General features: G+C 40.8%; 1 protein-coding gene across 49 annotated transcripts in view; it reads right to left on the bottom strand.

Annotated features, from left to right (window-relative positions):
- The window catches only part of rims2a (regulating synaptic membrane exocytosis 2a), a 273,985-nt gene that overhangs the window by 37,695 nt on the left and 219,518 nt on the right, over positions 1-16,772 (bottom strand). For 37 of the 49 annotated variants that reach the window (XM_037533992.1, XM_037533985.1, XM_037533991.1 and 34 more), the window contains one exon: positions 1,752-1,996. The exons of 8 other annotated variants lie outside the window; for them this stretch is intronic. In XM_037533992.1, the coding sequence (XP_037389889.1) occupies positions 1,752-1,996 (245 nt within the window). The remainder of the gene's footprint in view (positions 1-1,751; positions 1,997-16,772) is intronic. 4 more of the 49 variants (XM_037533989.1, XM_037533997.1, XM_037534016.1 and 1 more) reach the window with 1 other exon arrangement.

Here is a 16,772-nt window from a genome sequence, read left to right as displayed (position 1 = left end):
CATTATAGGTGGCCTAGCAGTCAATACATTACAGTTGTTACAGTTCTCTGCAGCATCATAAATGTACAGTATATTGCACAACACTGTGTTAGCCAAAGAATAAAAGCCTCTTTTCTGTGACCAGACCTGCAAATTAATTCAGTGAATCACATTTAGTCATAACTACAGCCAAAAGGCATGAAGTTTTGAATAGTAAAGGAAGCCTCGTACATCTTTTACACAGTGATAGAAATACAACAGCAAACAGAAAGCTCTGATTCTACACCATGATATGTTTCACTGTGCTCAATGTGGACCATAATGCACTGTAACTAATCTGGTGACAAATTTGTCACTAATCTGGTTGTCAAATTCTCAGAATGGATCACTGGCAATTGGTTAGATAGAGTTAACTGTCCTACCCATGTGTATTGTGCAGTGTCTGTAAAGGGTGCCTGAATCAAGTAATATACTAACAAAATGGATGATGAGTGGTCTTCATATGGAGTAGATAACAGTTTGTTTATTAAAATGTGTTTATCAGAACAGAAAACTAGTCACTTATAATAGTAGTGGTTTATCAGCATTTTCACCAAAAACAAAAAACTGTATAACCTTAAAATGGGCAAATAATAAGATGGCCATATAAAAACATGTAATATAACCCTACTGAGATAGCTACAATATACAAGCAATACCTACATATGCAAGTGATTGTAAGGAGTGAATAATGCATGCCGCTTTCCCATAAGCTTCACAGCGAACCTGCAGTCCTGTGAATATGAACTCATCAAGGCAGTATGAGAGTAACACCCACCACTGTCGCCTAACCTAACATTATTAATAAAACATGCATAGAGCAAGGGCCAGAGCAGGAGCTATGGCAACATGAACAGACCATGGTCATTACAGAGTCGCCAAGATTTGATAGCCTTTGAATATAAAGTGGCACACAGCTATGAAAAAGATTTGGAGGAGGAAGAGCAGCTCCAAAGAAACAATACAGCAGGAAACTGAGATACACATCAGCAGCTGTCCACAAGAAAGACAGAAAGGAAAGAACAAGGAAAGATTAAGAATCCAAATTATCTAGAAGAGAGAAAACAGTGAACATTCACAGCATTCCTGCTTCTCCGTCCTGTGGTGAAATGGTAAGAGATGGGTGATATGGCAATAATGTATCACGATATTTGCCAGATGATACAATATTTCGATACTCTGCATTTTAATGATACATAAAATCCTAAACTTTTCTGAGGCATTTAAAGTTGAAATAGATACAAGACACATCAAAGCATCAAAGTCACATTTAAAAAAAAAAGTGAAATCCATGAGTATATATTTATGCATCGCACATCACTACATCCAGTTAAACAGGGCAAATTGCGCTCGATTGAAATTCTGGGACTGAAACTTTGGAAAACAAAAATAAGTATGCCATTTGAGAAATTCCATTTTAATGAAACCTACGCTTAAGCAGTGTATCTTAAGTACTGTCAAAAAGCGTGACATCGTAATAACGATATACCGTCATATCACCCAACTCTAGTTTCATCCCTTCAGCTGTAAAAGGCAGTGGAAATAAGACCTGTTGGATAGAAAGAGTTCCAGGAAGAACACCTCAAGGTTCATAAAAAGGGAAGGAAGAAGGGAAAGAAAAAGATGACGAAGAAGTAAAGTAAAATAAGAGAGGAGGAGATGGGAAAATGAGGAAAACACACCCAGACTGACACAAATATACAAACAGACAGACACGTTGTTCGTCTTCTTACCTGTCTGGCTGAGCTGTGAGGCGCTGCGGCTCTTGCGGGACATGCCCACCACTGCAGCCATCTTGGCCCCAATGCTGGAGCGTCTCTTCTTGTTGTCGCCACCCACCAGGCCCACGGCTGTGTCTGACTGGCTGCCGTCCGTCTTCTCCAGGCTGCATATATTTCCACCGATGCTGGTGCTTTTGGTCATGTTGCTGCCACCCGTCACGCCCATTTGCCTGTTTTTCATTTTGGATGTAAAGTCGCTGTCAGTGGATCCACCATGGATAAAGGGAAGGAGCACATGGAAGGGAAAGGAAGGAGAAGGCAAAGGGTAGGGACAGAAGGGAGGAGAAAAAGGGAGAGAAGGAAAGAGGTGAACAAGGGATTTCAAGGAGCTCAGGATTAGGTAGAAGGTAAAAGGTTGTCAGGTATGGGGCCAGAGGTTACCTCGTGTCCCTCTTTTTTGTGAAAAAATGTGGCTGCCCAACCGTCCTACTGGAGATCTGTCCTCCTTCAAAGTTTAGTTCCAACTCTAATATAATACACATACCTCTAAAAACATACCACTGATTCAAAGCACTGCTCTAATAGGTGCTAGTTGATTGCTAATGAAAACGAAGAATTCCCTTGCGAAGAATTTTCACCTGCTAAACATGACTAAGTGACTGAGTGATCAGGTTCTGTAAAGTGCTTTGCATCTAAATAGTCACTTCAAATTTAGGTTTCATGTACTGGCTTAGTGATTAGTTTTCAATCTGAATGATAAATAGAATTTCCAGGTTATTATAAGCATTACAACACTTGTCGGAAGAAAAACTCATGTCTCCAATACGGTAACTTTACAGGTGAAGGAAAAAAAAGACTTTACTTTTAATGTACATCAATGGAGCCAGACTTTTTCAAGTTGTTTTGGGTTATTTCTCTTGGTGCATTCTTCATAAAGTCTATACACACAATCTAAAGGACAACAGGTATTTTCAAATTATTCCAAAAACTGAAAAAAATGGAGATACAAGGTTTTCTTCCGACAACCGCTTTTGTGTGTATCAATGATAAAGAGGAAACCCATACCAGCAGGATCTTACACATGTATGTTTGGATTTATAAATGTCATGTATATGAAGTATTGCTGTCACAAATAGCATGTTGAAGAAGTGTATATGAAGCAAAAGGTTTTTGTTTAACTAGTTCTAAACTGAAAAGCTAGGCAGCTAACAGGCTAATAGACTACAATGATATTCAGATATAGGCTTTTCCCAAAGATAAAACCGCAATATGCAAAGTTAAGAATATGCCACTTGCATGTGTTCATGTTTAATAGAGGTGGCCTAAGATACATTGACCTCATATGCATTGAATATGCAAAACAAAAAACTGTTATTTTGATTTATTAATTACTCATTAGATCAAAATAATCGATAGAATACTAATATGATTGACAGTGACAACCCGACTTTGATTAGGTGGATCATGATCAAAGCATGATCATATACGTTAAACTAGGGCTGAAACTAAACTTTGCAGGATGGGTGGATCAGAGTTGGGCACCCCTGTATTAGACAACATTTTGAGGAAAGCGTGCTTACCTACTAGTCCCAGCATAGAGTGCAAGTGTAGAACTGGCCTTTATAATGAAAGAAACCATTCTTGTGCAAATTGTTACCTTTGTCAGTATTGTTTACAGTCCAAGCTAATATAGTGCAAAATGTTACATTCTTGTATGATAAACTTGTGTTGTATTAAACATCCACCAAAGTCTGAATGGTTAAAAAATTATACAAACATTATAAAACCACACAGAGCCGCAAAATTTGCTGATCAGACCACATCTGAGAACTGTCTCGGCATGGCCTAATCTCATTATAACCACTATCGATCGACATCTCTCTGGCCCAGATTCACCTGCTATGCCACTCAAGCAGCACTCTATGCAATGCAGAACTCAACATAATGCTGCAAGCAGAGAACTCGACAAATACAAGCCCACACATGAGCTACAGCAACGGTATCAAATCTTTACATCAAGGGGGACCAAACCCCAAGTTTTGGTGAGCTGAGGGCCAAAAAGACAAAGAAATGTGGGCCAAATCAAGCAATTCTGTTAATCAAACCGAGGTTTGTACACCAGATAATCCCTATTCACAGGTAGTGACCGAGCTCTCACCAAGGCTACATTATCTTACGCTCACTACTTTGCTTTTCTTTACTAGGTTACTCAGACTTGAAGAGAGTGAGGAGGGACAAGCACCATCATCCCTGTGATGTGGTAAAGACTGATTGAAGAATAAAACTGCCCAATCTAGGCTGAAACGACAGAAATTCTGGCTAATAGACAGTGAGAGGTTATTTTTGGGGCCTACATGCACATTGGCTACCCACAAGACCAACATTAACCTAATTAGTAACCTAATTAGAAACTAACCATGGATTTAGGCTCCCCGAGGCTTTAACAGTGATGTTTGAACAGCACGAAGTTATGATAGTACAGCCAAAACATCATCAGACTTTAAATGAATTGTAACTTCATTAGCATGGCTACAAAGTATATATATATATGTATATATTCTCCATGTAACTGTTCAACCTTCAACCTTATAATAGAAAAATGGGCTGGAAAAAGTATAAGTATACACATTTCTGCTGCAAAGTGAATTAGCAACTGCCTCTAATTTCTCAAAATTGTCATGTTTTACTGATGCATGTCAACAAAAACAAAACTAGGCATTCTCAAAAGAGAACTGTGAACCTTCATTCTCTAATTTTAAAAACGTAGAAGGGAAACTATTTCACTGGCTACTCAGATAGCAAAGCCAGTAGTTTCTCTCTTAGGTCACACTCTGGGTCACAGATGGCAGTGCCATTGTTGGAATCCAAACTTGAGTCTCACCAACAGAAAGCAGTTCTCTTAGCAGAACTTTGCATATATTTTAGATTTTCTTGCTAATTACAGTGGTGCTTTTTTCATTCCCATCTCTTTCAAGCTTACCTCCCATCAAGTTGCAATTCACAGAGAAGCAAGACCTTGAGAGCCTAATTTTTTCTTCTAAATGTTTTGGCAGAACTAAGCAAACGTGACTGAATTAAGGCTTTAGACTGGCTGTGAGACAAATGACTTCCTAAACAGAGGCTTTTAATGAGAGCCTAATAAGTATAAATGTGTCTAAACGATCACCCTGAAGATATTCAGTGCAAGGCCTGATTCCTTCTCACACAATCCCTTTTGTAAGGGCAATTACAACAAATCTAAAGATGCCAGTGACTTGCAATCACAGCACTCTGACAGCGCATACTTCAGTTAGAGTAATTTGACCTGCAAAAAGTACAGCCAAAAAATCTGAACAAATAGTATTAACCACGTCATTACACATTAATGTGCGCTACAAAATGCTGCACAGTCCTTAACAGAAATGCAAAAACAGTGCACACGAACAGTAAAAGCCATTTCCCCAGAAACAGAATAAGCCTACAACTGGCCCTTCAGAAGTCAAAAATAAACTTGAGCCACAAAAGTAAATCATTACAATACTTTTCACGATACCTGATATGCATCACAATATTTTGGTTTTCTGAGATTTGATAAGTTGCAACTGACTACAAGCCTGTAGTGCCACACTTAAAAATACTGTCAAAAATTCTAAATACAATGATTTTTCAATGTTTCACATACTTCACTGCCCCAGTCTGTGAATACACAAGACAAAAAGCTGAAGGTTGAATGCCATAAAACAGGCTGTTTTTGCAGCTAAGTTTACAAACAGGAACTGTACAGACTGGAGTGAATGGAACATTTTTGAAATGTTCAAATCTCCAGGACAGAGATTTCAGAAAATGTGTATATTTCCTTGAAATTGGCCCTTTGAAGAAAACACTGTAACCTATTGATTTTAATTTTTTGACACTTAAATGTTTATTGAGATTTCTTTCAAAATATACATATATACCAGGGGTTGGCAACCCAAATATTAAGAAGAGCCATTTTGTCCTTTCAATACCAGTCAAATCACCTTGTCAACCACAACACTGTATGTCCATTTTACCATGTTGGCTTTAAATATGTCTCAGTATGTACTAATGTACTTGTAAAGGATTAAAAAATATACATGAAAATTGAGACTTTGCTCTGCTTTAAGCTTTACATTCCAACTTCTACATCAATCATCAAATCATTTGGCAAATACCAGATGAAGAAGAAAGGCACTGTTTTAGCTACTGACCAGTTATCTACAGTCCTGTCAGCGGATATCAAACAGTTGATCATGGACGATCAGTCATATTTTTAGCAAGGCACTTCTGGCTCTTCTGACAGGGGCTGGAGGCGTCAGCTCTAGACGACACTGTGCTCATTATGCAGGCCGCTGTGAACTCCAGCAGAGCAGGTGAGCTGCTGCCAGCTTGTCTCCCTGTCACTCTCATTATTCTGAAAGGTGGGTCAATGCTTGGCTGGCAGCGACAGGGGAGTAGATAGAAATTACCTCTCCTTCATCTCCATAATGAGGAGGTCTTAGGGTGGCTTTTAGATATGGGCACATTGAAACTTAACTTTTGTTATGGAAACTAACTAACCTGCACTCACAATATGCTTTGCAATACAATACAAGATGCAGATACATGGACAGTGTAATATATATATATATATATATATATATATATATATATATATATATATATATATATATATATATATATCACATACTGAACTGTAATGCTGTATATTGTACACTGGAAGGCAATATTGCCAGACACATTCTGCTTTGCCATGTATAATTAAAATCGTACTAATAGTTTTTCATAGTATTCACAGCTCTTAGCTAAAAGTAGCAATGCTAAATTTGTGGTAGATAAGAGTGTATGGCCATGCAGCACAGTGCCAATATGCTTCACAGTGCCAATAAGCTAAAACTTGCAGATGAACTCTGGGAGATGGAGCAATCAAGTTTTTTAGGTTCTTAGATGAAACATGTTTTAGAGGGATGGAATCTATTTGACAAAATGTCTAGTAGTTCCTCTTTTAAATATGGCACTATTGGTCTGTTTTAAATATGGCACTATTGGCCTAGAAAACTATGTGATATAGGTAAATAATGAAGCTACTTATATTTTGTGTAAGTAACTTCTCAAAACTACAGGAGACCTATGGGGAGATACATGTGGAGACTGAAGATCTCCCTCAGGACTGCATTCAAATCTGCCTGTCTGTGTGTGGGAGAGAAAATGTATGAAAATCACCATCGCAAAGGCATGAAAAGTCAGAGGGACACTTGTTCTTCTGTGAGAATCGCTTACTTGCAAGTGCCATATATTTCACTCTAACAGTTACGAGGTAAACCAATTTGCCTCTCAGTGCTGGCCTGGGCAGCTCGCGCCAAGCTGAGAACATGCTGGAGAAATCTAGTGCACATAAAATGAGCGCACATGGCCCACTGTGAATGCCAGGCCACTGAGTTCTGGCATCTTCTGCAAAGCATAACAAAAGGCCTCTGACACCTCGACAGATCTGGTGTACTGCAGGATTATTCTGTTTGATGCCTAATGTACCTCGCTTGCTCAAACACAGACTTGAAAGGCATGGCCTACAAACACACTGAACTTTTAATGAACATGTCATTATTTACTGGCATGCCCGGCAGTGCTTTCTTTCATATAGGGTAATGATATTAAAAAATGAACTAAGCACTGGGTTTCACTGGCCATGGAGAAGTAGTTCTATGTCCTTGTGAAAAGACAGTGACAAGATAATAAAAAACTACATCTAAAGTTTTGTTGGAAATTTCTCTGCTTCATTTATTCCTAACTCTGTGAGTTCATTGCTTTGGTAAAGCACTGTCAACCAAAGACATTATAATGGCTAAAAATGAATGAAAGCTAGCATTGACCAGTTAGTATGTTTGAATTCACATAGAGCTAACTATTATGCATTTAGTGTGTGGCTGATGTATTAGGTCATAGTCTAAGGTCAAACTTGCCATTCCTCAAGCATTTTTACAACCCCCTCGAAACAATCTTATGAGAAATCTGAATACTCAATGTTCACTACTACTTACACAGCTCTAGCCTTTACTGAATATAAAAAGCTCTGGAGCAACAAAGTAGGTCTTCGAAAATTAATTTCAAGTGAAGAAGGGTACTAACAAGCTAGTTAGTATAGCATAGTCACAGCCTCTCCTTAAGACCAGTCGGGGGTGTGGGGGGTACCAGTCTCTATAGCAACAGGGAAAACCAATGAGGGATGTCTGCTTAACGACAAATCACTGCTGTGATTTGCAAACAGAAAGTAGTACACTCCTATGTATCTGTCAGAGAGCGGAGAAAAATCGTACCTAAATACACCACAACTGCACGAGAATTTAAAGAAAATTAAAACAAGACTTGGTTAGTAATCTAAGCATGACAATAATAACAAGATCATTCTTAAATAAAATGGTAACAAAAATAAGACTAATGTGCATGATTAGATTATATATTGCAATATATAATCTCTGGCTGCACCGAGAGCGGTAAGCGCAAAGGAGGAGGGCTTACTGTGCTAGTCAATAACCGCTGGTGTAAACCTGGTCACATTACTATCAAGGAACATACCGGTTGCCCGGACATTGAGCTGTTGGCTGTTGGACTCAGGCCATATTATTTACCACACGAGTATTCGCATGCCATCATCGTGACTGTCTACATTCCCCCCTCTGCCAACCCGACGTCGGCAGGTGACGTCATTTACTCAACTACAGCACGTCTCCAAACGCAACACCCAAGTGCCTTTATCGCCATATCAGGTGACTTTAACCATGTCGCTATGGCCAAGGCACTACCACACGTCATTCAATATGTGGACTGTCCCTCCAGAGAGGAAAGAACACTGGACCTGCTGTATGCTCATGTTAAGGACGCATACAGCTGCTCTCCCCTCCCCCCTCTGGGTAGGTCAGACCACAACTTGGTTCACCTCAGCTCCTGTTATGTGCCGCTGGTGAAGAGTCAGCCTGTGACCAAGCGGACAGTGAGTAGATGGTCTGGGGAGACTTACGAGGCACTGCAGGATTGCTTTGAGGCTACTGATTGGTCTGCACTCTGTGAGCCGCACGGAGAGGACATCGACGGGCTTACAGAGTGTATCACGGACTACATTAACTTCTGTGTGGACTCCACTGTCCCAACCAGGGCTGTTAAATTTTACCCAAACAACAAGCTGTGGGTAACAAAGGACACTAAGGCTCTCCTCAACAAGAAGACAAGGGCCTTCAGAGCTGGAGACAGAGGTGAGAACGATCCAGAGGGAACTGAAGACAGCTATCAAGGAGGCGAAGGACAAATATAGGAGGAAGCTGCAGTGGAAACTCCAGCAGAACAACATGAGGGAGGTCTGGAATGGAATGAGGACTATCATCAGCTTCAGGTCCAGCAACAACGGAGGAGTAGAGGGCAGTGTGGATGGGGCCAAACAAGCTAAATCTATTCTTTAACAGATTTGACATGGCAGGCTCTGCCCCCCCCCAGCCTGACTCCTCTGCTGCCGGTCCTCAGCAGACCATTCCACTCACCCCCCCTCCCCCTCCTGATAGCCTGCCCCCCTCTCGTGACAGCTCATCTCACACCTCCATCCCTCCCCCACCCATCACCTCTACAATGTGTCTCACTGCTGACCAGGTGAGAAGACAACTGAAGAGACACAAACAAGGCTGCAGGCCCTGATGGGGTTCCAACCAGGGTGCTTAAAGCCTGTGCCGCCCAGCTTTGTGGAGTACTTCAACATGTCTTCAACATGAGCCTGAGTCTCCAGAGGGTCCCCATGATGTGGAAGACATCCTGCATTGTTCCTGTTCCAAAGACGCCACGACCCAGTGACACCAAGGACTACAGGCCAGCGGCACTGACGTCTCATGTCATGAAGACCATGGAGAGGCTCGTCTTGGATCAGCTCCGACCCATAGTCCAGCCTTTTCTAGATCCCCTCCAGTTTGCCTATCAGCCCCGCCTTGGAGTTGAAGATGCCATCATCTACCTCCTCAACCGTGTATATGCTCACCTGGATAAGCCAGCCAGCTCTGTGAGGGTCATGTTTTTTGACTTCTCCAGTGCATTTAACACCATCTGGCCTGCTCTTCTGGGTGATAAGCTAACAGTGATGCAAGTAGATGCCCTCCTTGTGTCCTGGATTGTTGACTACTTGACTGGCAGACCACAGTATGCACGCCTGCAGCACTGTGTGTCGGACAGAGTGGTCAGAAACACTGGAGTTCCACAAGGAACTGTCCTCTCTCCCTTCCTCTTCACCCTCTACACCACGGACTTCAGATACTGCACAGAGTCTTGCCACCTTCAGAAGTTTTCTGATGACTCTGCAATAGCTGGATGTATCAGCAAGGGAGTTGAGGATGAGTACAGGGCGACGGTAAAGGACTTTGTCGCATGGTGTGAGCGGAACCACCTGCAGCTCAATGTGACAAAGACAAAGGAACTGCTGGTGGACCTGAGGAGGGACAAGGCACCGGTGACCCCTGTGTCCATCAGGGGGGTGAGTGTGGACACGGTGGATGATTACAAATATCTGGGTGTATATATTGACAATAAACTGGGCTGGGCTAAGAACACTGACGCCCTCTACAGGAAGGGCCAAAGTCGTGTCTATTTTCTGAGGCGCCTTAGGTCCTTCAACATCTGCCGGACTATGCTCAGGATCTTCTATGAGTCTGTGGTGGCGAGTGCTATCCTCTATGCTGTTGCATGCTGGGGATGCAGGCTGAGGGTGGCAGACGCCAACAGACTCAACAAATTGATACACAAGGCCAGTGATGTTGTGGGTGTGGAGCTGGACTCACTGACGGCAGTGTCGGAGAGGAGGACGCTGTCTAAGCTGCAGGCCATTATGGACAATGGCTCCCACCCACTCTACGACACGGTGATGAGACACAGGAGCACATTCAGTGCAAGACTCATCGTACCAAAATGCACCACAGAGCACCACAGGAGGTCATTCTTACCTGTGGCCATCAAACTCTATAACTCCTCAGTCGGTGTGTGATTCACAAAACTCAATACCAAACTGTTCATATGTGCAATCATAACAATTGTGTGTGCAATAACTCAGAGGGACACTAACTTAATTTAAAAATTTAAATAGTTGAACTGCTTTATACCAGATGTTTCATATTTATTATCACAATCACCGCCACTCTACTGTATTCATAAGTACTTAAATCTTGTGTATATACTGCAAATTCCTCTATATTGTTTTAAATTATTAAAGTGTTTATTCTTTTATATAAATGGCTGCAACTGTAACAACTGCAATTTCCCCCTGGGATCAATAAAGGAATCTGAATCTGAATGTTGTTTATGTTGCAAAATGAATGGTTCTGGGTAAATATGTCAACTTACAAGTTAAACCAATACCAATTCTAAAAGCAGCCTATCATCACCCGTTTTGGCTACGTAGTTTGAGCTTTGACACCTGTGCGAATTTGAAAGTGCACTGGAAGCTCCTAATAGGCTCTTTTTACTTTATATTTTATATTTACTGTAACTGGGCTATATTTTACACTTGGTCTACATTGATGTGCAAGGAAAAGACCAGTATTCCTAAAGAAACTGAATCATGTGGACCCAAATGCCTTTCATGCAATGACTCACAAAGTGAATTAAAAGTTCCTGTACAGCACACTGCTATGGTTTGGAAGCCAGGCTGGCAGTAAAATGTTCATTTAGGATCTACAATAATAAGCATAAAAAGAAGGACTACTATGCAACTATAATACTCAGCATGTAAAATACAAATAATTGTATTTTCTTCTTTGCCATATGTTAAAGTGATACTGTTGTAATACTAACCAATACTAGAAAATAGAAATACTCCTCCACTCCCTGGCCTGGCCTTGCCAAACCAAGAAAATTGTAAAAGTTGGCACCTCTTTAACTGGTATGTAGAAGCTTCCATTTATTATTAGCAAACTTAGCTTTCTTGACTTAAAGCAATGCCTATCAGTCAAGATGTGGTGTTGAGGGTTTGCTTCTTTAGTTATGTACTGAGGCTACAAGATGAGGCTGGAAGGTTATAGCCATGAAATTAGCACTAAGCAAACTACATGTCCAAATCATCACAGCCAGACTGGGTCAAACTCCTTTAATAATCTCTTGCTTATGTGGTTTAAGACTTTCTTACATTGCTATGAACACTGTATGACATACTGTTATCTATGAAAATGGGCAACGGTATAGACAAAATCTGGGCTGTAAAATGCCTACTACCACTGTTTTAAGCAATATGATATACTTTTTTATTTGTATAGACAATGGATTGTTATTCAGCATCACAGGCCATTTGAAAGTATCTGAGATTACTCAACAACTCTCATTCAGGTGAGATGTTTAGATCCTGGACAAGCTAAGCTTCCATTATGTTAACTACATCAGCCTTGTAGTTCTCCTGCAAAACTGAAGAAGCACTCAAACACCAAACATGTCTTGACTGTCTGACTGCATTTAGATAAAAAGGAAAACTGTATACATTTGATTTTGGGTTAAACTATTGTTTTCAGTGTTCTTTTAACAGTATTTGTACCTTCTAAAAAGTCTAAAAGAAGAGCCTGCCAAGGTGACCAAGGTTAAAAGCTAAAGATGTAAACAAGAGTAGCCTGACGTATCATGTTCTCCAAGAGCAGAAAATCCTGAAGCCAGCGCCAAAAAACATGCCTGTCCTTCCTCTAATGGTGAAAGAGAAGGAGCCGTCCAACTGACCCTTTAAGCTCTTCCAGGAGGCTCTGGCAAACACACTGGTCCACTCAGCAAATGTATTTGGAACAGTGTGGCCTCTCTCTGGGGATATGTGTAATTCTTGGCCCCTGTTGAACAGCGTGTTCCGCTCATGCAGATTGTGCTAAGTGCATTCTCATCTAGGCCAAGATGTTCTTCCTCCAGTTAAAACAAAAATCATACAGGTTCTGTTTGGGGGTGTGCATATAGGCTGAAGCGTGGTTAAGTCCATTTGCCTGTGTACACTGAGCTGCACTCAGGTTGAAATTGGATTAGCGTAGTATTGAAAGCTAAATGTGATTAAAAAAACTACCTTGATTAGAAACCACTGGTGCAATCCTGCTCATCCAAAAATGTCTGACATTATATTGTCTCAATTTAGGTTCTGACACATAAGATGATTCTACAGGCAATAATGAAGCAGCCAGGAGGAATCTATACAGCCAAGGACACCTTGCTTCATCAGTGCTCTTGAAAATATAGATTTCAAAAAAGGTTCTTTGGAATGACACTGTAGATTGACCATTTTTGTTTTACAGAGAACCTTTTAATAAATGTTTTTTTAGAGACCATTTCTAGGTAGCACATGCTAACTTAAGACAAGATTAAGCTGTAGATAAGAAATGCCTGCATATGCAATAGAGATAAAATCGAGAGCAGATGACTTGCTTGCTTGGTTTGTTTCTTCTAACAATGTAAAATGTCCAGTGGTGGAAGAGGTCTTGTAATTAGTGTAATTTCTGTGAAGCCATGTGATGCAGAAAATCTGTTTCCATGGGAACCATGCCCCAGACTGCCCAAACCACATACTTTCATTTGGCCAGGAATTTGATTTGTATATATGATGTAAACAAATACATTAAAAAATATGAGAACAAGGAGTGGTTGTGTACCTTTATATACTAGACAGATTCTCTAAACACGCCAATGTTAATTTCACTACTGAAAATTGCATCAAATACAAGAAAATGAAAGAGAAAGAAACCTGCCCTCAAGTCACCCCTTCTAGTCATGACAATACTGCAATGGCACTAATTTGCAGGGGAAAAAATTAGCACAATATCGTTGTCGTTATAAGTTGCCCGGTTTCCAGGGAAACGTCAAAGCCAGAGCAAAGAAGAGAGAGATTAAATACGCTGACTGGGACTCGCTACTCAATTTATTGGTGGATTACATGCTTCCAGCTTAGGGGACTAATTTACAACAAAAGTGGACTAACTACCATCTTGGTTACAGTCTGAAGCAATATTCAGATTTCTGCTCATGTTTCAGCTTAAAGAGACACTCTGGCCAAAATGAAAGAATTAACCATCGCTATATCTGTTGTAAGTATGCCAACTTGCCTTCTTACAGTGCAGTAGTCTCTAGGGCAGGATTTTCTGGTTTAAAGACCTTCTGATGATGCATCCAGAAGGTGAAAAAAAAATCTGGGATTTCAAGTTCTTTGGGGTGGATACTCTAATAAAGAAACAAAAGTGACACCAATGCTAGATAGCACCACAGATGTATTTATCAGCCTCTAGATGAGTGGCTAGCAGTATTTCTTGAGTTCTGTATGGATTCCCAAAGATTGTGTGATGTATTTGCATAATGCATGCTGGGTACCGTAGTGAAAGAACACTGATGGGTGAAAAAACAAAAACGACACAAAATTGTGGATTCTATCAAACTGATGACGCTGAGAGATGGAATGCTGCACTATAGAATACAACGTAACATACAAATAACACTGCTAAAGAAATATGTCTTTCAATAAAATGAAACAAATATACAAATCAATTTCAGTGTAACAACAGTAGGGCTGCGTGATAAAACAATAACGTTAATTATCGCAATATAACTTTTTCTTGATAGGGCGATAAGAAAGGTTCGATAAATTTTCGATATAATACACCATTCTCACACTTCCATATTCCAGCGACAGCCCTTGCGGCATTTTCTACTGCAAGGAAAGTGACACTACTCTGCTGTCGCCAGCACAGGGTGCACTTCCGAGTTTTCCGGCATGATTAGAGAGCGACGAGTGAATGGAGTCTTTAGCAATGGCTAAATGGCTATTTGATTCCCTGTTTGAGTGGAGTGAGTGGCAATCTGTTCTCCTGTGACCGAGTGTGAGTGACGAGGTAAGTGGCGTACCTGTACTGACCTACAGTGAACTCACCTCTTTCTGTACATCCTAACAAGCTTTAGCAGCGTTAAATCGCGCCTGCTCCTCTCAATTAAAGCGCTGTTACAGCGCTGTCATATTTTAGTATTAGTGCATTCCAAAGCAACGAAAGTGAAAGAAAGAAGTGGGTTCATGCAAGTTACAGTCCTGATTTAAACTAAAGTAAACTGAGGAAGCTGTGTGGTAGCTAGCTTCCCAGGCTAGCCTTTTTTTTTAGCAGCTGGCTAACTTGAAGCAGCACTCCGTCACGGCCAAATGATGTTACTGTAGATCAAACAAGACACAAAAGCACTGCTTTCAGTTTAAACATACCTAAAAGGAGGACTCTGTCTGGTGTTGATATATTGTGGTTCACCCCTTAAACTACTACGATAGAATAGAGAAATCCAGTCATCTGGTTTGTTGGTGTTTGAATACTGTGATGTGCTCTCACATGGATGTGGTAGGACTGAAGGCAGTAAAGTGGTGTGATCCATCACTGACGTACTGAGCCAGCTAATGTTTGCTGTTCGTACTAAGTTGATGCTGTTGAGAAGCTAAACAGTTTAGCACTGTTTTTGGCCACTTGTTTAGCACTTGTAACGGGATAGCCGAGCACTCGTCACCAGACAGCTCCACAGTAAGTCAAGTGTTTGTTGTGGTCTGACCTTAAAGGATAGTTTAAAACAGCAATTAACCCCCTTGGAGCAAAAATCAGCCTTCAAACTTGAAAGAAATAATGATTTGACATTTATTGTGATATATATCGATATCAAACGATATGAATTTTGTTTATCGTGACAACACTTTTGGCCATATCGCCCAGCTCTAAACAACAGTAATGGTTTAACGGCGTATATATGCTATATTTCAATCCAGCAGCATTGGTCACTACTGATTTTGGGCTTCGGTTACAGGGATAAAAAATCGAATAATGTATGAATCAAATCTGCAACTTCACTCGTTTAAAAATGCCTGATGTGCTTCAAGCTGTGATCTTTAAATGAATGTGTGCAGCAGCTGAGCTGCTGAGGGCAATACTAATGAAATTCTGTTTCATCTTAGCAAAGGCCAGAGCAGACTCTACCTGCTCAGAAGACTGAGGTCATTTGGAGTGCAGGGGGCACCTCCTGAGGACCTTCTTTGACACTGATGTGGCATCAGTCATCATCTTTGGAGTGGTCTCCTGGGGCTGCAGCATCTCAACTGCGGACAGGAAGAGACTTGACAAACTCATTAAGAGGGCCAGCTCTGTCCTGGGTAGCCCCATAGACCCAGTGCAGATTATGGGAGACAGGAGGATGTTAGCCAGACTAGCATCCATGCTGGAGAACAGCTCCCACCCCATGCATGAGACTCTGGCAGCACTGGGCAGCTCCTTCAGTGACCAGCTGCTTCACCCCACGTGTGTGAAGAAGTGCTTTTGAAGGTTCTTCCTTCCTGCTGTTGTTAGACTGTACAACCAGCATTGCTCCCAGTAGAACCCTCTCCACCCCTCACTGGACCTCACACACCTACAGAACATAAACTGTGATCTTATCACCTTTTCCTGTGTGCAATGTAATCAACACTTCATGTGCAATATATTCTTAAAATATCTCTATAGTGTAAATACTCTTGACCTTTCTATTTAGAACTGTTTATATTGTAACTCCTCAGTACCTCATGCGCAAAACTCCATGTGATTTTCAGGCAAAATATCCTTACAATGTAAATATCTTAGCTTTTTTATTTATTTATAATTCTTTATTTTTGTTATTTTTTGTGAACATGGTTGTGTAATATGGGGATATCTGAACTCATCTTAGTAACTATTTCCTTATTCAGATATTTGATGGTCATGTGTGGTTCACTGAGCGTGCAGTGTAGTACAGAGAATACTTTGAAACAAGCACTTGAACTTAACGTGTTAAAGCTGCACTATGTTCGTTTTGGGGATTTGGAGAAAATTTGATGGAAATATGCCATTGCATGCAACGAGAGGAAGAATATTTTTTGTAATGTTGGTGGTTGGTGGGATTTTCAACCGTGGCTTCATCATTTCCAGCATATTGAATAGAGCTGGACTGTGCAATCGATTAGAAGTTACTATTAAGATCCCCACAGAGCGAGTCATTTGTTTCGCTTCTTAAGAATAGCGGCTGCTTGAATCA

The sequence above is a fragment of the Pygocentrus nattereri genome, chromosome 24 (genome assembly GCF_015220715.1).
Source record: "Pygocentrus nattereri isolate fPygNat1 chromosome 24, fPygNat1.pri, whole genome shotgun sequence".
Classification (NCBI taxonomy): Eukaryota; Metazoa; Chordata; class Actinopteri; order Characiformes; family Serrasalmidae; genus Pygocentrus; species Pygocentrus nattereri.
Note: the sequence above shows the minus strand (reverse complement) of the source record. Positions and strands in the feature narration are given on the sequence as shown.